This window comes from Saimiri boliviensis, chromosome 17 (assembly GCF_048565385.1).
Source record: "Saimiri boliviensis isolate mSaiBol1 chromosome 17, mSaiBol1.pri, whole genome shotgun sequence".
Lineage (NCBI taxonomy): Eukaryota > Metazoa > Chordata > Mammalia > Primates > Cebidae > Saimiri > Saimiri boliviensis.
The window spans coordinates 47,741,235-47,764,961 of record NC_133465.1 but is presented as its reverse complement, the minus strand read 5'-3'; the positions used below and the strand labels follow the sequence as shown (position 1 = coordinate 47,764,961).

Sequence of the window (23,727 nt, the reverse complement as noted above, 5' to 3'; positions counted from 1 at the left end):
AGGGTTCACAAAGAGTCTGAAGTCCACATTCACTTAAGTATAAAATATTACTCGAAAATGAACCCAGCCTCCCTCCTGAGAGATGAATCAGTTACATCAACATATGAGGACAGATGCATTTGCACACACACACACACACACACGAGGGCAAAGCTGCTCACTCTGGAGTGAAACTTCAGCTTAGAGACATTACCTGTCTCCTCTCCCCATGCGAATCATTCAAATAGCTGCTGAGCAGATGAAGGGCACAGGAGGACTAGGTTTGCCTGCACTGAATGCCTGCAGTGACAGAGGCTTGGTCTCTACCACGGCGGAGACAGGCCCAGTGGGCTCTTGGATGTCATGATCTGAAAAGAGGCCACCGCTGCTGCAGCCACATCCCAGGGCTGCACAGGGGAGGCAGGCGTAGCTCATGCACCAGGACACACAAACGCACACACATGCCTGCAGAGGTGTCAGTATGCACAGCCGTATAAACTCACAATGTATACGAACACTTCCCATTGAATATTGTTTCCAAAGAGAAGCCTGGGATTCAAACATTCATGAGAGGGAGCCTCTGGCAGAGGTGAAAAGACCAGCAGGGGGTGAGAGGCGGGGGTCAAGACTGTCCATCGGTCGGCGTAAGAGTTCCTCCACGTGCCTGGCCACATCCATGGTCTCATCCAGGTCGAATTCTCCATCCTGGTCGAGGACAGGGTCAGGGCTGGTAAAGAGAGGGGGATGTCAGGGAGCTGGTGTGCCCCACAGCCTTCAGCCCCCTGGGGACAGCCTCCAGCCTGCTTGACACTCAAACCTGCCTCATGAAAACGGGACCATTTCTGGGTGGATGCCTCTGCCCCACCCCAAGCTGGATAGCAGTCAGCCCCCTGGCTTCTGTAGATCCCCATTTGACTCACATCTCTTGCTAACTCATGGAATCATCTTAGGGAATTTATTTCCCCTCTCCTTGTGTTCATCTGTAAAACCAGGTGGCTGATACAGTGGGCCCCATCCACTGAGCACCTACAATGGCTGAGCTTTTTTTTTTTTTTTCAGACAGAGTCTCGCTCTGTCACCAGGCTGGAGTGTGCAGTGGTGCGATCTAGGCTCACTGCAACCTCCACCTCCTGGGTTCAAGCAATTCTCCTGCCTCAGCCTCCCGAATAGCTGGGATTACAGGCACACACCACCATGCCCAGCTAATTTTTTGTATTTTTTAGTAGAGTCGGGGTTTCACCATGTTGAACAGGATGGTCTCGATCTCTCGACCTCGTGATCCACCCGCCTTGGCCTCCCAAAGTGCTGGGATTACAGGTGTGCGCCACTGTGCCTGGCCAATGGCTGAGCCTTTTAAGCACGTGACTCCAATTTTTACAGCCACCTGGCGAGTGGGTATTGACCCCATTTTATAGATGAGGAAACCAAGGCCATGTCAGGAAACTTGCTCTGGACCACCTGGCTGGGAGGTGGTGGAGTCAGGATTCAAACCTGGGATCTTCAGGGGTCCCACTGGAAGGTGATATCTCCCAGACACCCAGCCTGGTCATCCACAGTGAGGGAGGAAATTAATTCTCTACCTTGTTCCCACCAGACTCTTAAGAACAACCACCTCAACAACAAGAACCACTACCCCATTCATAGCTACCTGTATCAAGCCCTTCCAAGCCCCTCCCTGTGGAAATGCTTCACCTGCACCATCTCATTTAATGCTCATCCCATTCTCATGAGGCAGGCATTCTTGCCTCCATTTCACACATAAGGAAACTTGAGCATCAGAGAGGCTCAATCATTTTCCCGAAGTCATAGAGTTAGTACCAGAGTGAGGACTGGCTCCTGCTATGTCTAGCTTCTAAATGCTGTTTTCCTGGCTGATCTCACTCCTCCTGGACCTGGGCCTAACTAGAGCTCTGGATTCCTTTGCCCACTAGTCCTCCAGGGGTCTAGCCTGAGGCCAAGTCCCCAGTTCCTCCCCTGCCAACCCCCACGAGAATGCCACCTACTTCTGTGGGTACATGTTATAGTGAGCCTGGGGGCACACGGCTGGGGAGGGGGCCTGGTCCACGTATGTGGCGCTGCTGCCCCCACCGGCATCTGCAGATGCATTCACAAACCTGCAGAAGGAAAAGAACAGAGCTCAGCCACCAGGGAGGCCGGGGCAGGTGACCTGGGAGGGCACCAAGAGGCATCTTTGTCTTTCTTGGGCTATAGAAGGACAAAGTGCCCACTGGCCCTGGGGCTCCAGCTGCAGGAGTGGGGCCGCGGGTACTGGCACAGCGTGACCAAGCCCAGGTCCCTCCCCAGGGCTGAGTCGGGTTTCCTGGGGGATCGGAGAGCTGGGCCCAGGATCAGGACAGGAGGCAGGGTCTGGGGGAGGAGGAAAGAGGCAGGAGAGTCGGAGCCACCTGGACACTTACTCAGGGACCACTTGCTTGATCTGTGGCTTCACGTATCCATCCACGGCTTTAGCTGCCAAGGGGAGAGCGTGGTGAGAACCGAAGTCTCTGGGGACTCCCAGGTGGGGTGAAAGCCCACGCCCCATGCAGTCTGTCTCTTGATCACACCACCTTGTGGTCTCAACTGGGATGAGATTTCCCACAGACCCTCAATAAACACCAGGTGACGAATCCCGCATGAGGGTCCCTGAGACCCCTGGCTTGAATCCCATCCCTTCTCCTGGTTCCCTTTCTGGCCATTTGCTTTCCATCTCTCTGCCCCCACCCCTGCCAAAGAAAGAGAATCAACAAGCAAACCCAACCAGTGGATTTGGGGCAGCAGCTGGAAGAAAAGAGACTTCTCCCTTTTGCTGCTGACACCTCACTTGGGGGAAGGTTTGTGAGCCGGGTGTGGAGGGGGCAGCTGGTGAGGTGGGGAGCAGAATGCTAGCTGTGGGCTGGAATGATCCCGGCCACACCCGACGGCACTGGCAGCCCTTCCTCCAAGGGTGCAGAAGTGAGAATCCGGGCTGCTTTCACTTTGCAGAGAAGAGAGCTGGGATGGGTTTCTCGTTACCTCTCTTCAACTGTGAGCCCTGAAATCCTTTGCACCACCCCAGAGGCCAAAACCCACAGGGGACATGGCCCCTGGGCTTCTGGGGAGTCCCCATGGTGCAGGTGGGGGAGTCAGGTGGCAGCACCCACCCAGCACAGGAGTATAGTACTTGGAGAAGACCTCATCCTTGGGGCGGTCAGGAAACACATAGATGAGATAGTTCAGGTCCCCTAGCCGGTCAGCCAGGGACCTGATGGAGAAATCCCTCGTGGTGAACGGCTTCAGGTTCCACAGGTTGCGTTCCGCTGTGAAAAGAACAACCTCATTTCCATAATCCACCAGCAGTGGGAGGAGGACCAAGGTTGTGGGGCTTTAAGGCAGGTTTGCAAGAGAAATCTGGGATTTTATGTACTGGCTGGTGCTGCAAGCCCAGCCTGCAGGGAAGAACACCGCTGCGAGGTACTCTATTCGGCAAACCAGACACCAACAAGCCTAGGTCCGGCGAGCGGGAAACTGCAGGAGGGCTCATCCAGCGGTCCTGGAGTCTGTGGGGCTGCTGACTTTAGGTTCTCCAAAATGGAAAACGATAGAAAGGGAATACATTTCTAAGCCACAGCCATTTCCAACTAAGCTTCCCAGTGGGTATCTTCTTTTTTTTTTTTTTGAGATGGTGTTTCACTTTGTCACCCAGGCTGGAGTGCAGTGGCACGATCTCAGCTCAGTGCAACCTCTGCCTCCCGGGGTTAACCAATTTTCTGCCTCAGCCTCCCGAGTAGCTGGGATTACAGGTGCCCACCATCATGCCTGGCTAATTGTTTCTGTATTTTTAGTAGAGACGGGGTTTCACCGTCTTGGCCAGGCTGTTCTCGAACTCCTGACCTCAAGTGATCCACCCACCTCGGCCTCCCAAAGTGCTGGGATTACAGGTGTGAGCCACTGCACCTGGCCCCCAGTGGGTACCTTCTAAGGACAGAGGACCGATGGAGGTGCAGGGGGAAGGCAATAGGAGACCAGGGCTTGGGGCTGAAATGTGGGCAAAATGGGCACTCACGGGAGTCAAACTTCCAGGCGATGGTGATGCCCCCAATTTCTGAGTCACTGAAGCGCAACAAGAAGGTCCCGTCGGGCTTGTTGATGAGCATATCATGGGCCTGTTGCTTATTCACAAAACCTAGGATGGCCCTGGGTGCATGGAGCATTGAGCATCACCAATGGGCCACAGCCACGGTTGTCCTGTGCCCACAGCTGGCCCCTGTCCCTGCGGCCCCCGTTCCTTACCCGTCATTCCAGTGGGGCTTGTGGTGCTTCTTCAACACCTCCATCACCCCATCAAACCACTGCCAGAAGGTGTAGTTCCAGCCTGGCAAGTTCTCCTGAGGACCCAGAAACCCCCCGAGTCAGGGCTGGTGCCCCAGGTTACAGGTGGCCCAGGAAAGTCAGTGCCCTACTGCCCCCACCCAGCCTTCTCCCAGTTCGTCAACCCTGCGGGCCGCCACACTCCAGCAGACCAAAGTACACGGTCCCCATCGTGCACCCTAGGGACCCAGAGAGGAAACTCGCTTCTAAGACACAGGGGTCTGAGACTAGCCCGTGGTCGGGAGTAAGAGGTATAGAGAATAATCCAGGCTGGATGTGGCCTCCAGAGGCATCCCTTCATTTTATACATGGGAAAATGGAGGCACCTAGAATAGATAGGTCTTCAAAAATTGGCAAGGAAAGAGGCAGGAGAGCCAGTGCCATGGGCATGGTGGTTCGTGCCTGTAATCCCAGCACTTTGGGAGGCCAAGGAGGGTGGATCACCTGAGGTCAGGAGTTTGAGACCATCCTGACCAACGTGGTGAAACTCCATCTCTACTAAAAATACAAAAATTAGCTGGGTGAGGTGGTGGACACCTATAATCCCAGCTACTCAGGAGGCTGAGGTAGGAGAATCGCTTGAATCCGGAGGCAGAGATTGCAGTGAGCCAAAATCATACCACTGCACTCCAGCCTGAGTGACAGAGTGAGATTGTGTCTCAAAAAAATTGAAAAGAAAATCAGCAAACACATCCAGGCCCAGAACCCAACGATCCTGACTGCCAGCCCCTGGGCCCTCCATCATCTGACTCTGGCATCACCGCTGAGCACAACTCCTGCAGCCCCTGTCTGCATCTCTTGGGGCTAGGGGCCCCCCTTCTCTTCTGGTGGTAGTGGGGGTGGAGAGGGGGTGCTAGTCCCAGGCAGCAACCTGTCTGTGAGGAGGAGCAACAAGCCCCCGTGGGCCCTGGCGGGTGGCTGGTGGCCGGGCCCCTCACCCTGTTGAACTGGGACCAGGACACGGACAGGCCGCTGTAATCCTCCAGGTGGCTGCTGCTGTTGTTGAACAGTTTCTGCGCCAGGAACACGAGGTTCTCCTTGGTCAGGCCCCGGTTGCTCTGCACTTCGGCCTTGAATTTCATGTTGAGCGCCTCACACAGCTGCGGCCACAGCACTTTGTCAGGCACGGCAAATGGCACTCTGCCCTGAGAGGGAGAGGAGAGGGGGAGAAACGGTAGAGGGCACTGGAAATGTACACACACACGACACATACACACGACACACAGACACTGAGAGAAAGAGGAGACTGAGACAGAGCCAGAAAGGTGACACAAACACACGGGCAAGAAGAGTGGTGGGGTGGTGGCACACAGGGACAGAGACGCAGACCAGGGGACAGAGGACAGACATCAGGGACCCAAGCCATCTGCCAAAGGAGGATCCCAGACCAGAATCCAAAGACCAAGGTCACAGACCTCACAGACCCCAGTCCAGGAACCTGGAACCCAGACATAGCACCAAGGCCACGGCGGAGGCAGGCGCCCTGCACCCCAGCCCTTCCAGCCTCTCCTCACCTCTGGGCTGGCCCTGGGGTGAGGAAGGACTGCTTAGCAGGGGCCCAAGGTGGGGGGCTCACCCCAGGTGAGTCCTAGGGCCTGGAGGGCCGGGGTCGGGCTCCCATGGGGACTCACCGGCTCAGCAAAGGCATTGTCCCACAGCACAGTGGCTGTGGCATTGTGGTCCTGGCTGCCGTGGACGATGACAACCACAGGTAGGGACAGAGTCTACAGGAGTCAAAGGAACCTGAGTTGATGGGGGCTGACCACCATATGCCCTCTGCTTAGGCAACATGCCCAGTCCACTTTATTTTTTTCGAGACAGGGTCTCACTGTCACCCAGACTGGAGGGTATTAGTGCAATCACAGCTCACTGCAGCCTTGGCCTCCTGGGCTCAAGTGATCCTCCTGCCTCAGCCTCCAGAATGCCTGAGACTACAGGTGCATGCCACCATGCCCAGATTTTTTTTTTTTTTTTTTTGTAGATACAGGTTCTCACTGTGCTGCCCAGGATACTCTTAAACTCCTGGACTCAAGCCATCCTCCCTCTTCTGCCTCCCAAAATGCTGGGATTACAGGTGAGAGCCACCACACCAGGTCCCAACCCACTTTCCTCACCCACAGTTCCAAACACAAGCCCCTCCCAACAAATCTAAGCACGAGCAAACAAACAAAAACTACAACGATTTCTTCTTAGCCCATTGCCCAAATTATCTGAGTTAGTCTCAGATTATAACCTAGCAAGCAGTACCCACAGAGTCAAGGCAGGCTGTCCAATAGCATTGCTGCCAGGAAGCCCCAGGCAGGCCCCTCCCCTCTTGGGTGAGCTGGAGCAGTGAGGGCAGGAAGGCTGGGGCCTCACCTTCACCTGGAACACAAGCTCATTGCTGCCAACACTGAATTGAGACTCAAACAGGACCGTGAACTTCTCCTCCGTCACGGACTCTGCACCCCGCCGGTCAGCACGCTTGATCCTCTTCAGTGACTGCAGGGCAGGAGGTGAGAGGGGAACAGGGAGACGGTGGCTGCTTACAAGGACTGGGCTCTGGGCAGACCTGCCCTCCGAGAGTGGGCGCCGTCCTCACCATGTTCCTGAAGTGGGCACTGAGGGTGCCGGTGGCTTGGTGGTACTCCATCACACAGCAGTTGTTCAGGATCTCGCCGCTGCACTCGCTGCAAAGGAGAGGGGAGTCCCAGCTCCACACGGGCCCCAGGCCAGGAGCATGGTATGTCCACGCCTTGGGCGGGGGCCTTCACTCAGGTCAGCCCTGCCAACAGCCCCGAACCCATCCCCTAAGAGTGTTTCTCAGTGTTTTTCTGGGTGACTGACTTTATCAACCTGGCGCCCAGCGCCCCAAGGCAAGGCTTCCCATGGTGAGGTCTGGACCTATCGTTCGTTTGAAATTCCTCAGGTACCGGGCCGGGCGCGGTGGCTCAAGCCTGTAATCCCAGCACTTTGGGAGGCCGAGGCGGGTGGATCACGAGGTCAAGAGATCGAGACCATCCTGGTCAACATGGTGAAACCCCGTCTCTACTAAAAATACAAAACATTAGCTGGGCATGGTGGTGCATGCCTGTAATCCCAGCTACTCAGGAGGTTGAGGCAGGAGAATTGCTTGAACCCAGGAGGCGGAGGTTGCGGTGAGCCGAGATCGCGCCATTGCACTCCAGCCTGGGTAACAAGAGCAAAACTCCGTCTCAAAAAAAAAAAAAAAAAAAAAAAAGAATAGTCTTTTTAATAGATGGTGCTGAAACGACTGAATGTCCACATGCCAAAAAAATAAATGAATCTAGACACAAAAAAAAAAAAAAAAAAGAAATTCCTCAGGTACCAAGATTGATGTGAGGGTCTTCGGGGACTTCCAGTACCTTCTAGGGCACTTAAAGTAAAAACCACAAGCACAGCCTGTGAGGTGGTCAACACCCACCCACCTGCCTGGCCTCAGCAAATTCCTCTCCCGTCACTCAGGACACGCAAGCCCCGCTGGGCCTGGCTGGCTGCCGAACACGCCAGGCTTGGGCACTTGCTCCTCCTGTCGCCCCAAACACTCTTTTTTTTTTTTTTTTTTTTTTGAGATGGAGTTTCGCTCTTGTTACCCAGGCTGGAGTGCAATGGCGCGATCTCGGCTCACAACCTCCGCCTCCTGGGTTCAGGCAATTCTCCTGCCTCAGCCTCCTGAGTAGCTGGGATTACAGGCACGTGCCACCATGCCCAGCTAATTTTTTGTATTTTTAGTAGAGACGGGGTTTCACCATGTTGACCAGGATGGTCTCGATCTCTTGACCTCGTGATCCACCCACCTCGGCCTCCCAAAGGGCTGGGATTACAGGCTTGAGCCACCGCGCCCGGCAACCCCAAACACTCTTAGCTTTCTCCTTCAAGTCTCAGCTCAGATAGCTCCCCAGAAAGGCCTTCCTAGACCGCTTATCTGGTGAAGCTTACCAGGCTGGCCTTCCCTCGCCCCTGCCTTGAACACATCTCCGATGCTGGCAGATGGCTTTTTTGGTTTTTTTGAAACAGAGCTTTGCTCTTGCTGCCCAGGCTGGAGTGGAATGGTGCCACCTCGGCTCACCACAACCTCCACCTCCCAGGTTCAAATGACTCACCTGCCTCAGCCTCCCAAGTAGCTGGGACTACAGGGGTGTGCCACCACATCTGGCTAATGTTTGTATTTTTAGTAGAGACGAGGTTTTGCTATGTTGGCCAGGCTAGTTCCCAATTCCTGACCTCAAATGATCCTCCTGCCTCGGCCTCCTGAAGTGCTGGAATTACAGGCGTGAGCCACCACGCCCAGCCTAGATCACTGTCTTAATTTCCTGCCAGCATCTATTGCTGGTTGGCCCTGCCTGATCTTTTTTTTTTTTTTTTTTTGAGACAGAGTTTTGCTCTTGTCAGGCTGGAGTGCAGTGGCACAATCTTGGCTCACTGCGACCTCTGCCTTCCGGGTTCAAGTGATTTTCTTGCCTCAGAGTAGTTGGGACTACAGATCCAAGTAGCTAGAGCGACAGGTATGTGTCACCACGCCCTGCTAATTTTTGTATTTTTAGTACAGACGGGGTTTTGCCATGTTGGCCAGGCTGGTCTCGAACTCCTGGTCTCAAGTGATCCGCCCGCCTCCACCTCCCAAAGTGCTGGAATTACAGGCATGAGCCACTGCACCCGGCCTCAGTAAACGTTTTTAATTGGATGACAAGGCATGAGGCCATGTCTTCCACATCACTAATTCACTCACTCATTCATTCACCCACTGCATACGTTGTGGGTGGCCTGTCCTGACACTGGACACTGCCTCCCCATTCTCTGCCACACATGACTTCTCTGCCCTCTTTCCTCAGGATGAGGCACATGGGCTCTGCCTGAAAGTCCTCCCTCTCTGTGACTTCCCTCCCTACCACCAGCTACCTTCAATTCCACCAGGGGCCTAAAACTGTCATTTCATTAGTCTTGCACCATGATCCCTGGTGTCCTACACATCCCCCTGTCACATGGCTACAGCCTCTGCCTGCTCTGCTGGTCTAGGGGCTGGGTGAGGAGACAGTTCTGTTGGGGTCACAGTTGCATCCTCAGTACGCAGCACAGGTTCAAAGCACGGCAGTAACACTGTACTCTGTGTGATCTTCTTGGAGACAGGTTCTCATTCTGTTGCCAAGGCTAGAGTGCCATGCGGAATCATACCTCACTGTCACCTCGAACTCCTAGGCTTAAGCCACCCTCCCACCTCTGCCTCCTGAGTAGCTGGTACTGCAGAGGCATGCACCACCACATCCAGCTAATTTTAAATTTTTTTTGCAGAGATGAGGGTCTCCCTATGTTGTCCAACTCAAACTTCTGGCCTCAAGTGATCCTCCCGCCTTGGCCTCCCAATGTCCTGGGATTACAGGCCTGAGCTACCGCATTTAGCCTAGCACCATACTTGTTGACCTACTATGTGCCAGACACAAGGAGGAAGGGCCATGTCCATCTATGCTAGGCTTAATGATGGTTTGACATGATCATTTCAATTTACAATGATGCAAAGCGATACACTTTCAGGAGAAGGTGGTGTGATAGTCCTTCGCAATGCTGGGCAATGAGCCTCACCTCTCCGGCAGCCACACCATCCCCAGGGTAAAGAGCTGATACTCAGCTGGGCGTGGTGAATCATGCCTGTCATCTCAGCACTTTGGGAGGCTGAGGTGGGCAGACTCCATGAGTCCAGGAGTTCGAGACCAGCCTGGGCGACACGGAAACTAGGAAAGACATGTCCAGATGCCAGGACAGAGAGAGGAGGTGCGCGCTCCCCACACCTGAGCCTGCGCAGGGGCCGGGAGAGGCACAATTACCTTCGGGTGTTCTCGTTCTTGAGCAGAGACTTGGCCTGCTGCTCACTGATGATGGTCGCCTTCACCTGGGGGGGGTTCATGTGCACGTTCAGCTTCCCGCCCACCAGCAGGCGCACGGTGGCTGCAAACTTGGTCTGGGTCTTCAGGACCTGAGGGGGCTGCTTCTCAATGATGAATGTGCTGCAGGGGACACAGGGACGGACGCTCGATGAGGGGCTGGCTCAGGGGAAGGGGGTCTCGGTCCCTCTGTGGTGGGAGTGGGGCTGCCTCCCGAGGGGCTCAGCAGGTGAGGAAGAGCACGTCACAACCTCTGTTCCCAAGGAAGCTGTGACAGTCCAGGGAGAGGCTGGAGAGGGGGAGTGAGATGAACGCAGCGGCTGGCATGGGCTGCCACCCAAGGGCACCCCTTGCAGTATCTACAAGAGAAACTGGGCAAGGGCGGCATCCAGCAGCCACAGGAACTGGAGACGGAGTGGGGAGGGATGAGAAGCCAAGAGAGACAAGGATGAAGGTGAAGCTGCTGGTCTGGGAAGCACCTGCGGCCCCCACACGCCCACCCCAGGGGAGCTGCCCCAAGCCCCTGGGCATGGCCAACAGGCAGCCGTCACCTGGTCACCAGGGCTGAGATGATGTCCGTGATGGTGGCGTTGACCTCGGCCAGCATCTCCTCCACTGGGCCGGGGATGGGCAGCTGCTGGCAGAGGTGCTCAGCCCTGCGGATCTGCTGCCGGTTCTGCCAGATGATCTCGGCCAACTTCTCACACCTGCACGGAGCCCCAAGGCCAACAGGACAGTGGCTTTTCCGCACAGACTCCAGGCCAGAGCCAGCCCCAAGACACGGCTCCTCCTCCCCCAGGAAGGCTCTGTGCTTTCCCCACACTTCCCACCCACAGCAAGAGCAGAGCTCCCTGCCGCAAAGAATGAGAGACGCTCACAGGAGGGGACCCTGACTAGGCCCAACCGGTCTGAACGTCACTCCACACACCCGAGTCCTGTCCTACCCGCAGGACAGCAGCCCCCTTCCTGGGGGAGGTGGCACTGGACGGCGGACCAAAGGCTGAATCAGGACCCAGGCCCCTACAGAAACGAGCTGTCCCAGGACGGAGGGGGCCTGCTGCAGGAGCCAGCGCAGGAGGCAGAAGCAGTCGGGGTCCCCGCAGCCCCTCCTGCCCTGCCCGCTGGCCGCCCCACACCGTTACCAAGATTGTAGCACGTCCAGGCTGCCCTCGGGGGGCCCGCCGTTCCCCGCCAGCTGCTGCCGCCGCTTCCACTGGATCAGCTCGTCATCCAGGATGATGGTCTGTTGCTTCCGCAGCAGCTGCAGGGTCTTCTGGTGCTTCTCGGCCAGCTCCTGAGGGAGGGAGGAGAACAGCCCCTTCTGGGCCCCCAGAGAACCCCGCAGGGCCATCCTGGGAAATGGCAGGGCGGGGCCCAGGCCCTTCTCTCTCCCCAGGCTGCTCTGCCTCGCATGGCCCCCAGGTAAAAAGGCCTTCTGCCCTCCCAGGTTCTGCTCTCATCCCGGTCCCAGCCCTTCCTCGGGTCCCCAGAGGCTGGCTTTGTGGCACCTATGCCCAGGAGAGGCCCAGGACCCCACTCACCAGGCGGTACTGCTGTAGCGTCTGCGCCTCGCGCTGCAGCCAGGCCTCCAGGGACACCTGCTTCTGCTGGAGCGCCGACTCCCGGCTCAGACGCTCCTGGGGGCTCAGCTGGCCCAGCGTGGCAAACTGAGCTAGAGGAGGGGACAGGGCACCATGACTGTCACCTCCCAGCATCCAACAGGAGGCCCAGAGGAGCCCACTTGCTCGTTCTGGAGCGAGACCCTCCCGGGCTCAGAGGCTGCAACAAGGGCGAGTCAGGGTTCCTGACAGCCAGGGGCACCAAGACGAATGTGTGCCTCAGGAGGCACCTCTGGGCCCTGCTTGCCCTGACTCTGAGCGTCCCCTCTGCGGGCACACGGGGTGCTGGGGCAGCGGGGGAGGAGGCCTGCCTGTCTCCTGCCCGCCTGCCCCAAAGGGCGGCCAGCACTCACGGCCTGGCGGCAGCTCCTGCCTGACCCCCTGAGGGTCTATGTCACCCTGACCCCAGCCCTGCCCCATACGATGCACAAGCTGGGACAGACAAAAGCAACTCTAGGCAGCCAGGAGCAGCCCAGAGCTAGAACTCCAAAATATGGCTCCAGTCTCACTGCAGGTATCCAGCATGAAGAGGACCATCCAGGCACGGACAGATCCAAGGTGTCTGCACAGCTACCTCGGGAATCCTGCCCAGCCACAGGGAGGGTGGTGGTGATCCCAACACCTGGGCCCAGCCTTCCTATGCAACAGACCCACTTACGTCTCTCTTGGAAATTTGCGGAAGCTTTCGGGAAGGAGGCCAGGGAGATGGGAAGCAATTTCCCTACCCCACTGGAGGCGGCTGAGCCTTCCCTGGCACAAACAGATCAACAGTCTGTGTTTCTGCTGAGTGAACTTGACAAACGGGACTGAGGAGACATTGCATGATGGATCCAAACCTAATCCATCACCGTGCCCAGGAAACAGAAAACCCAGGTGTGGGATGAGAACCACTGTTGATGGTCTAAGGACTTGGGTAGGAAGAACAGCCCGAAATCTCCCGTTTCCATTCTCAGAAGGAGCTTCTCTTTTTCTAGGGCCAGTCTGGGATAGATTCAGATGAGGGGAAGTTCTTTTAGAATTATCCTGTCAGTATTGGCTGGGTGCAGTGGCTCATGCCTATAATCCTAGCACTTTGGGAGGTTGAGGTGGGCCCATCGCTTGAGGCCACGAGGTTGAGACCAGCTTGGCCAACAGCTCAAAACCCCATCTCTACTAAAGCTACAAAAAAACCAAACAAACAAACAAAAAAAATTAGCTGAGCATGGTGGTACACATCTGTAGTCCTAGCTACTCAGGAAGCTGAGGCATGAGAATCGTTTGAACCTGAAAAGCGGAGGTTACAGTGAGCTGAGATCATACTACTGCACTCTAGCCTGGGCAATAACAACAATTAAATAAATAAATATAAATTTAGAATTATCCTGCAATATTCAGGCATTGTCCCAGTCTCTGTGGACAGAAAGCACTGACAGTGCAGGATTAGGAAGAGAGCTTAAATAGTTAAAATAGAACTCTAAAAATTTTTTTAAATGATTTTCATAAAGACAAAAGAGAAGGAACACAGAAACAAAACCCAAAAAGGAACATAACAGAAAATAAATATTAAAATAGTAAACCCCAATACAAACTATATTAAAAATTACATTAAATTTTAATGGACTAAACATCTCAATTAAAAGCAGAGACTATCAGAATAAACACAAAGCAAGACTCAACTATATGCTGTCTACATTTTAAATTTTAAAAAAACATAAAAAGATATGCTATGCAACATATAAAATAAGAAGGGGCGGAGCACAGTAGCTCATACCTGTAATCCCAGCACTTTGGGAGGCCAAGGCAAGTGGATCACCTGAAGTCAGGAGTTCAAGACCAACCTGGCCAACATGGCAAAACCTTGTCTCTACTAAAAATACAAAAATTAGCCAGGCATGGTGGCGTCCACCTGTAGTCCCAGCTATCTGGAAGGCTGAGGCAGGAGAACTGTTTGAACCCGGGAGGTAGAGGCCAAGATCATGCCACTGTACTCCAGGCCAGGCAACAGAGCAATTCTCTGTCTCAAGAAAATAAAATAGGCCAGGCGCAGTGGCTCATGCCTGTAATCCCAGCACTTTGGGAGGCCAAGGTGGGTGGATTGCCTGAGGTCAGGAGTTTGAGACCAGCCCGGCCAACATGGTGAAACCCCATCTCTACTAAAAATATAAAAAATTAGCTGGGCGTGGTAGTGGGTGCCTGTAATCTACTATGGAAGCTGAGGCAGGAGAATCACTTGAACCCAGGAGGTGGAGGTTGCAGTGAGCCAAGATTGCACCATTGCACTCCAGCCTGGGCAACAAGAGCGAAACTCCATCTGAAAAAAAAAAAAGAAAAAAAAATGGCCAGGCACAGTGGCTCACACCTGTAATCCCAGCACTTTGGGAGGCTGAGGTGGGCAGATCACATGAGTTCAGGACCAGCCTGACCAACATGGAGAAACCCTGTCTCTATTAAAAATACAAAATTAACCAGGCATGGTGGCGAATGTCTGTAGTCCCAGCTACTTGGGAGGCTGAGGCAGGGGAATCGCTTGAACCTGGGAGGCAGAGGTTGCAGTGAGCCAAGATCTCACCATTGCACTCCAGCCTGGACAACAACAGCAAAACTTCGTCTCAAAAAACTGAATAAATAAATAAATAATAAATAAACTAAGAAGGCTAGAGTAGTTATATTAATATCTGATAAGGTGGACTTCAAGACAAAGAGTACCACATGTTAAGTAAAATATTCCATAATGGTGTCAATCAGAAATTGATAATAGTTAAAATATGTATATATTTAACAGCAAAGTTTCAAAATACATAAAGAAAATATTTACCAAATTAATTGGAGAGGTAGACAATTTCACAATGACAATAGGAGACTTTTTTTTTTTTGAGACGGAGTTTCGCTTTTGTTACCCAGGCTGGAGTGCAATGGCGCAATCTCGGCTCACCGCAACCTCCACCTCCTGGGTTCAGGCAATTCTCCTGCCTCAGCCTCCTGAGTAGCTGGGATTACAGGCACGTGCCACCATGCCCAGCTAATTTTTTGTATTTTTAGTAGAGACGGGGTTTCACCATATTGACCAGGATGGTCTCGATCTCTCGACCTCGTGATCCACCCGCCTTGGCCTCCCAAAGTGCTGGGATTATAAGCTTGAGCCACCATGCCTAGCCCCAGGAGACATTTTTTTGAGACAAAGTCTCTCTGTCACCCAGGCTGGAGTGCAGTAGCGCAATCTCGGCTCACTGCAACCTCCGCTTTCAGGTTCAAGCCATTCTTCTGCTTCAGCTTCCTAAGCAGCTGGGATTATAGGCACGCACCACCGTGCCTGGCTAATTTTTGTATTTTTAATAGAGATGGGGTTTTGCCACATTGGCCAGGCTGGTCTCGAACTCCTCATCTCAGGTGATCTACCCGCCTCAGCCTCCCAAAGTCCTGGGATTACAGGCATGAGCCACCGTGCCTGGCCTCATAATAGGAGATTTTGGTACCTCTCTTTCAGCAACTGATAAAATACTTAGCAGAAAAAAAAAAAATTCAGTAACAACAGAAATCTGTGGTTCTCAAAGTATAGACCAGTGTCTCAAAAAAAAAAAAAAAAAAAAAAATCCTGTCCTTTATTAACCAGTATTCTCTCCTTAATGGTATGTATTTAGTAAATATACACAAATGGGTAAATATGAGCAGTGTTCCCTAACCAGAAGGAGGACTTGGATTGGAAAGTCTTGTGGTTGAACCAGGCTGGGGAGAGGTGGGACTGTTGCTCTGTCGCCCAGGCTGGAGCGCAATGGCGCAATTTCGGCTCACTGCAACCTCTGCCCCCTGGATTCAAGCAATTCTCCTGCCTGGCCTCCCTAGTATCTGGGATTACAAGCACCCACCACCATACCTGGCTAATTTTTGTATTTTTAGTAGAGATGGGGTTTCATCATGTTGGCCAGGCTAGTCTTGGACTCCTGACCTCAAGTGATCTGCTTGCCTTGGCCTCCCAAAGTGCTGGTATTACAGGTGTGAGCCACCTCGCCCAGCCTAAACTGCAGGAATTTTATGATATATCTCTAGCTGAGATCCAGTTCTGCAACTTACAGGCAACCTAGGCGAAGTTACTTGTTCTCTTTGAACCTCACTTTTACCATCTGCAAAAGGGGGATAACACAATTGTTCACTCCATAGGCTTGTTCAGAGGGTTGAATTAAAGAATGTGTGCAAAGGGCTTAGCCCTGAGTCTGATGCATGGCAGGGGCTCAATCACTGGGAGCCATTGCTTCCACCAACTTTGGGCAAAGTGCTGAGGGGATGGACACCGACCCAGTCCTACCCTCTAGAAGTTCACAGACTGTTCCTCACTCCCGCCCTTAGGACGCCTCACCTTGGATCCTCAGGCTCTCCTGGTACTGGATGATGAAGTACTCCTGAGTCTGCTGCAGCTTCTTCAGCTCATTCTCTGTGTCCTGTGTGACCAGTCGCAGCTCCTCAAACGTCTGATTGATCTGCAGGTGTTTCTGGGACATGGCATCAACCAAGATCCCAGCCGGAGAACTACACTGGAGACAGATGGAGTAGGAATAACTCGGGGCTGAGAGGATGGGAGGGGACCACAGGTGTTAGGAAACACCAATACTACAGACCCCAAACCCCAAACTAGGGTAAGGGAAACTAGTGCAGGAAGGGAGGGTCATGTGCATCAGAAGGAGTCGTTTGCCAGAATTGGGGTGGAAAAGGGAAAGAGAGAGGAGAAACAGGTGACCTCGCAGATAATGGCAGATAATGGCACCTTCAAAGTACAAAAGTCTACGTCACAGCTGCCTCCACTAGAGTAATCCAAACAGGGTCCATCTAATTTCCCTCCCAGAGACTAGAACTCAACATGTCCCAGGTGTTACCTGGGTTTCCCACTAATGATCACGACCCCTCGCTCTACATTTATTCACTGACTCAGTGCTGCAGACTGCAGTAGATACTAGGGACATAGGGAGGAACAGGGCTGTGTGAACACACATCATCTCACTCAAGACCCCCTTGTGACTGAAGGAAGAGGGAAGAGCCTGAACCTCTCACAGGCATCCTGGAGACCCCGAAATGAGGTTAGCAGGGAGGCGTCAACAAGCCTCCCTGGATCCAGCCATTCCTTGAGCACGTGGCTGAAGGGGACCAAGTCCTCACAGCCTTTCCAGTGAAATGTTCTCAAAATAAAATCCAAACTCCTTCCCATGGTGCCTGCTGGCCAGGGCCCTACCTGCGTCCCGCCCCAGCTCTCTGGGGCAATGCGCGCTGTTTCTGGCCAGGGCCCTACCTGCTTCCCGCCCCAGCTCTCTGGGGCAATGCGCGCTGTTTCTGTTCCTTAAACACACAGGCATGTTCCTGCCCTGGGGCCCTTGCACTTGTTGTTCCATCAGTCTGGAACATTCTGGCATCAGATCCTCCGGAGGCAAAGCACTTTAACTGGTGCCTTTGCAGAGCGGCCATTTCTGATGAGCCAATTCACAGTTAGTGCTGCTCCTATCTGAAAGTGTCTTGTTCTTATATTTGTTGTTTCTGTCTGTCTCCTTGCACGAGGATGTGAGGCTCTCAAGGGCTAGGACCTCAGCTTTCCTGTGTACTACAGAATCCCCAAGGCCTAAATGCCAGTGGTGTTCAGGAACAGCTTTATGGCTGGAGGAAGGAATGAGCTCCCAGACCATGACAACACCAGCATCATGGACGTGGATGTGTCAATGAGGCTGAAGTCACTTTTAGGTTTGCAGATAGCTCTGTGATGGCAACAAGTCAGGGACACAGGAGTTGTGTGAGAAGACCCTTTGTGACCTGGTTTCTACCCCCTTTTTATCTTTTTTTTTTTTTTTTGAGAGGGAGTCTCACTCTGGAGTGCCATGGCACCATCTTGGCTCCCTGCACATCTCCCTCCTGGGTTCAAGCGATGCTCCTGCCTCAGCTTCCCAAGTAGTTGGGATTATAGGCACCCACCACCATGCCTGGTTAATTTTTATATTTTTAGTAGAGACAGGGTGTCACCATGTTGGCCAGGCTGGTCTTGAACTTCTGACCTCAGGTGATCTGCCCGTCTCAGTCTCCCAAAGTGCTGGGATTACAGGCATGAGGCACCGCGCCCAGCCCTCTCTATTTTTATCTATGGCAACTCCCCATTTGGTTCCTTCTCCTGCAGTATACACTGACCACTTACAAGTCTTCCAACGTGCTAAGAGGATTCACACCCTCCTGCTCTCACATGTGCTGTCTTTTCACTAGAAAATGCATCCCTCTTCCTCTCCTGCCTTTCTCCACGGTAGCTGAGACATCGCTGTCTTCAGGACACTTCCCTCTAGCCCGCCCCAATCTGAGTTGGGCGCTTTTCCCATCTAGGCTCCTTTAGCACTCAGTTCATCTCTAGAGAATCCATCACTGTCAGAGTTCCTTCCAGGCAGGAACCAGGCCATTATGCGTTTCTCCCATCCTAGCCCAGCATCAGACACAGAGTACGACCTCAATAAATGTTTACTGAGTAAATCCTGAAATCAGTGTCCACAACAATAAATAAATATTAGTCCAGGTGTGGTGGCTCATGCCTGTAATCCCAGAACTTTGGGAGGCCGAGGCAGGTGGATCGCTTGAAATCAGGGATCCGAGACCAACCTGGCCAATATGGTGAAACCCTGTCTCTACTAAAAATACAAAAAATTAGCCAGGCATGGTGGTCGGTGCCTGTAATCCCAGCTACTTGGGAGGCTGAGGCACGACAAGCTTTTGAACCCGGGAGGCGGAGGTTGCAGTGAACTGAGATCGTGCCACTGCACTCCAGCCTGGACGATAGCGTGAGACTCAGTCTCAAAAATAAATACATACATAAATACATAAATAAATAATATGACCTGTGCTCTGGTCACTGTTCTAAGATTTCTTTCTTTCTTTTTTTTTTTTTTTTTTGAGACAGAGTTTCATTCTTGTTGCCCAGGCAACAGAGTGCATGGCATTGTCTCGCCTCACTGCAGCCTCTGCCTCCCAGGTTCAAATGATTCTCCTGCCGCAGCCACCCAAGTAACTGGGATTATAGGCACCTGCCATCACACCTGGCTAATTTTTGTATTTTTAGTAGAGACGGGGTTTCACTATGTTGGCCAGGCTCATCACAAACTCCTGACATCAGGTGATCCACCCACCTTGGCCTCCCAAAGTGCTGGGATTACAGGTGTGAGCCACGGCGCCGGGCCTGTTCTAAGATTTCTAACTGTTATGTCCTGTTGTTTTTGCTCTATTGTAGATAGTAGGGCACTGTGCCACTGTCCATGTAGATATGCAATGCCTTTATGATTTCAGAACTGGGGAGATGTGCCCCGCTGCCCCTCCCTGAGCCTCACTTCTCTGATTCTGCCTGGGTTACTTCCGACACAGATAGGTATGGTTGCCATCTCCATTTTACAAGAGTAGGAACAGAGCCTCGGAGAGGTTAAGCAGCTTGCTCAAGTCACACAGCTAGTAAGTGGCAGAGCCAGGGGCTGGACCCAGGGGGTCACCACCCCGCCGTGCAATGCTGCCACCTCTCACACTAGCCCATGTCCCTCGTGTTCATGGTGGCCTCCTCGTGCTGGTGTTTTACCTAAACACAGTTGTGTCTGAAGAGAAAGGCATATGAAAGGACTCCCCAACCCCTCTCCCGACCTCCACGGGACACTCACGTTGTTGGCTTCTTGGACCAGCCTCTGTTCATTGTACAGAATGTGCCGGATGCAGCGGACCAGCTCCATGGGGCAGCGGTCATATGTTTTCTGAAAGAATCCAACAGCAGCCTCCAACAGCCACCCTCTGTTCCAGCCACGCCACCCCTGTGCCATGCCCAGCCCTTCCTCTCCTTCAGCCTCTGCCTCAGCTTTTCCCAGGGAGCCTTGGGAACTATACACCGCTGTCTTTCCGTTCCTCATCTTCCCCTCCAAGATCTTCCTATGTGGTTTGGAACGAATTAAAAACCCACAGTTTACGAAGCACTTTCTTTTTTTCTTCTTTGAAAACTCGTTTTCTAATGATGCACTTTCAGTCTACCAACTCTTTTGACTCTAACACAGGTGTCCCCAAACCCTGGGGCGTGGACTGGTATGGGTCTGTGGCCTGTTAGGAACTGGACCACACAGCAGGAGGTGAGTGTCGGTGAGCAAGCAAGTGACGGGTCACCTGTATTCACAGCGGCTCCCCACTGCTGACATTACAGCCTGAACTCCACTTCCTGTGAGATGAGCAGTAGCACTGCTGTAGCACTGGATTCCCATAGGAACGCTAACCCTATTGTGAACTGCGAAAGCGAGCCATCAAGGTGATACGCCTCTTTTTCTTTTTTAATACGAAGTTTCATTCTGTCACTCAGGCTGGAGTGCAATGGTGCGGTCTCGGCTCACTGCAACCTCCGTTTCCCAGGTTCAAGTGATTCTCCTGCCTCAGCTGCCCAAGTAGCAGGGATTGCAGGCGCCCGCCACCATGCCTGGCTTATTTTTATATTTTTAGTAGAGATAGTGTTTCACCATGGCCAGGCTGGTCTCAAACTCCTGACCTCGTGATCTGCCTGCCTCGGCCTCCCAAAGTGCTGCAATTACATAGGTGTGAGCCACCACACCCGGCCCGGCTATGTGCTTCTTATGAGAATCTAACATCTGACGATCTGTCACTGACTCCCATCACCCCCAGATGGGACTGTCTAGGTGCAGGAAAACAAACTCAGGGATCCCACTGATCTTACATTGTGGCGAGTTGTATAACTAGTTCATTACATGGTACAATGTAATAATAATAGAAATAAAGTGCCCAATAAATGTAATGCCCTTGAATCATCCCCAAACCACCTCCCTGCCCAACCCCAGTCCGTGGAAAAATTGTGTTCCATAAAACCGGCCTCTGGTGCCAAAAAGTGGTTGGAGATCACTGAACTAACAGCATGGAAACCCTGTACATACACAGAAACTATAATCCCCATCTCACAGATGAGAAAACTGATGCTCAGAGAGATTAGGTACTTGTCCAGATGCAACCAAGTGAGAGAGCAGATGACTCCAGACTCAGGGCACCTGATGCCAAGGTCAAGTACTTCCCACCAGCCTGCCCCTGGCCTCCTATGTTGCTTCCCCTCGGGCTTCTCCAGTGTCCCCTCTCTTCTGGGATGGACTTGTATTTCCCTGGCATCCTGCTGTCTGTGTTGAAGGGCTCTCTAGGAAACACAAGTGAGTTCCAATAAACGCTTGACTGCGATCGCTACCCACACCCCTTTCCTACTTCCACAATAACTCCCTCTCTTCCTCCATACCCCCTCCCCCAAGTAAAGAAGAAGCTACATCTTATTCCTAAACCCTCAATTCAAAGCCCTTGTGTCCAGCTCTTGTCTCTGGGATGGCTCCCCTCCCACCTTTAAAAGAGCCCAAGAGGGAGGTCTGGTGGCCTCATTTCTAGAGTCAGCTGGTCTTCCCTTCTCCAACATAGGAATCCTGACTCAGTCTATCTCCATCCCTTCTGCTTCTTCCATAAGGCCAGTTCACCCATCTCCCTCTGTTGGCAACAGACACATACCACCCTTGCTTTGTAATACACTAAAGAAATCCGACAGGTCTAATTTAGAAAGAGGGGGTGGGGGAAATGAAGAAAAGTTGCCAATACGTTTGCGGTCACGTGGTGAGTCAGTGGCCAGGCCAGGAAAAAACCCAGGGGTTCTGATGCTGGAACAAGATGATGCTGCCTCCCCATAGGTGGCCCAGAGCCCACACCCACCTGGAGCTGCGTGGCGTAGTGCCCCAGCTTGATCTTCAGTAAAAACCCATCTTCCCCCACCTGGTGCTCCGCCTTCTTCTGCAGCTCCTGCACCAGGCCCTCTAGGAGCTGGGTGGCTTGGGCTCTGTCCTGGGGATTGTCCAAGTCGATGGCATCCCTTGGGGCAGGGCAGGAGAGAAAAACCTACTGTGGCACCATCCTGGGCAAGGAGTTCAGGTACCTAGAATAAAGTGAAAACCCCAGCCTCATGACCCAGGGCGCTGCAGGGCCCACAAGACTTGTTCCCGGCAGTTCCACAGGCATCCGAGGCTAGAAACATTGTCTGTCCTCCCAGGCTTCCCCTTTCCCAGGGACACCACCCCTTCCGCACAGAGAGGGACAGGCAGGACCAGAGTCACACCAAACCACCAAGAGTAGAACTAGAGGCCAAAGGGCCTGGATTGTAGGGACCCTCTGAGGTGGGGCAAGGCGGAGCAGGCCTACCATGGCTGGCTCTCAATCCACTGAGCCAAGTAGTGTCGGACCTCGATGGGGAAGTGTTGGCCATACAGCACCTGCATCTGGCGCAGCGCATCTCCCTGCAGCTGCTGGGCCTGGATCCACCCTGCCATGGCCGTTCACCTAGGGGGAGCCCAGCACTGAAGCTCTCTCCTTCGCAGAGCCAATGGCAGGGGCTGCCCCTGACCCTGCCATGCCTACCTATCCCTGGACTGTGGTCAGGCCAGGCCCCTCCCCTCCCACAGACACGCTTTCCTGTGCGGGAACAGAGATGGGGAGGAGGAGCAGGCCGCCCGAACCCTGCAACAAGGAACCCGCTGAAGGGGAGGGAGGGGAGGGTGCGCTGCAGAGGCAAGTGCCCTCCCCATCTTCCTCTACCCTAGCCCCACCGGAGCTTCCCTAGTGAGGGGTAGGGGGAGGACGGCTAGAAACTGAAAGAGAAACTTGACAGCGGAGGCCCACAGGCCCTCTGACGAGGGCTGCAAGAATCCCCCCACTCCGTCTGAGGCCCAGTTTCTGGAAAGGGAAGATATTCCAACCCAAAGTTACGCCAGCACTGTGACAGCTCCCACTCGACGGCTAGGGCTCTTCAGGCACGTGGCTGGGGCTGTTTAGGAGAGGGCTGGGGAACCTCTTCGGCTGCTCCCCCAACTGGTCACCGGCGTCTCTCCGCGTCCAGTCCGACGGCGCTCCCTCTCCGAGGCGTGCCAGGACGGTGCCCTCCCTGGCCTCCGCCCTTCATCCCCGAGCCCTGTCCCCACGTCCCCCGCTGCTCCGTCGTCCCTTGTCTGCGCTGCGCCAACTCCCTCGCAGTGTCGGGGGCTGATCCCCGCGCTGCGCTTGGCCTTCGGGCCCCGGGTACCGTGGGTGCCGGGGGTACTGGGGCGGCAGTCGAGTGTCCCCTCTCCGCGCGCCTCCCGGACCCGCCACCGGACCACCCACCTGGTGGGGCCGCGCCGTCCCGCAGCCGGGCCGGTTCTGCGCCCCGCGGCTCTAGCTCCGGGCCGGGGCTCCTGGGGGCGGCGGCAGCAGCTGCGGCTGTTACTACAGGAAGGAGCAGAGAGCAGCGATTTCCTCCTCAAAGGTCAGCTGCCTGCGATAGACCATACACAGCGCGCGAGCCCGCGCCAGCACCCCTCCCAGCCCCGCTCGCTCCCTCCCCGCCTCCGCCCTCGGTCGCCGGCTCCCCGGCTAGTGCGCAGCGGCGGCGGCTGAGTCCGGCGGGCGGCGAGGCGGGGCGGCGCCGGGCGTGGGAGCTGCCCCCCGACGGCGGGGTCCCCCGGGAGTCCCAGCCGGCCCTCGGCTGCGGCTCCGAGGGAGCGTCCCGGAGCCGCGGCGGGTCAGAGCCGCCTGGAGAATGGGGTGGGAGGGCCGGGAAATCCCGGGCTCTGGAAATCCCAAACCCGGGCCTCGGTTTTCTCATCCGCAAAAAGGGAGGAGGGAAGTGTGGACTAGCTGGCGAGGCCTTCCAGCTCCGGCGTGTGTCATCTTTTGAGCCTCTAGATTAAAAAAATAAATGTGTGGGGTGTGTGTGTGTGTCTGTGTGTGTGTGTGTGCGCGCTCGTGTGTGTCCTAGGGGCCACAAGTTTTGTGACCTCAGAGGCTAAACTGGAGGGAGGGGAAAGACCGGGGATTCCAGAGAAGCCAAGATCACCCCCTCTGCCGCGGCACCTCCTCCATCTTTCACTCCCACCGTCTAAACTCACCCT

The 23,727-nt window shown here is 54.1% G+C and overlaps 1 protein-coding gene across 2 annotated transcripts; it reads right to left on the bottom strand.

Moving 5' to 3' along the window:
- Positions 1 to 458: 458 nt before the first annotated feature.
- LOC101049987 (signal transducer and activator of transcription 5A) lies at positions 459 to 23,139 on the bottom strand. Of its 2 annotated transcripts, XM_039476486.2 has the most exons (19): positions 22,961 to 23,139; positions 22,004 to 22,141; positions 21,521 to 21,677; positions 19,453 to 19,542; positions 16,152 to 16,326; positions 11,744 to 11,874; positions 11,345 to 11,496; positions 10,754 to 10,909; positions 10,146 to 10,325; positions 6,908 to 6,995; positions 6,685 to 6,807; positions 5,958 to 6,050; positions 5,265 to 5,471; positions 4,249 to 4,343; positions 4,022 to 4,152; positions 3,120 to 3,275; positions 2,397 to 2,448; positions 1,983 to 2,093; positions 459 to 706 (listed from the first exon to the last, which is right to left on the bottom strand). In XM_039476486.2, exons 2-19 carry the CDS (start codon positions 22,129 to 22,131, stop codon positions 544 to 546), a joined length of 2,388 nt encoding a protein of 795 aa, XP_039332420.1. In that variant the 5' UTR covers positions 22,132 to 22,141; positions 22,961 to 23,139; the 3' UTR covers positions 459 to 543. The 2 variants fall into 2 exon arrangements, with proteins under 2 accessions (XP_039332420.1, XP_074244838.1); XM_074388737.1 differs by lacking the exon at positions 22,961 to 23,139 and having other exon boundaries at positions 22,004 to 22,941.
- Positions 23,140 to 23,727: the final 588 nt, after the last annotated feature.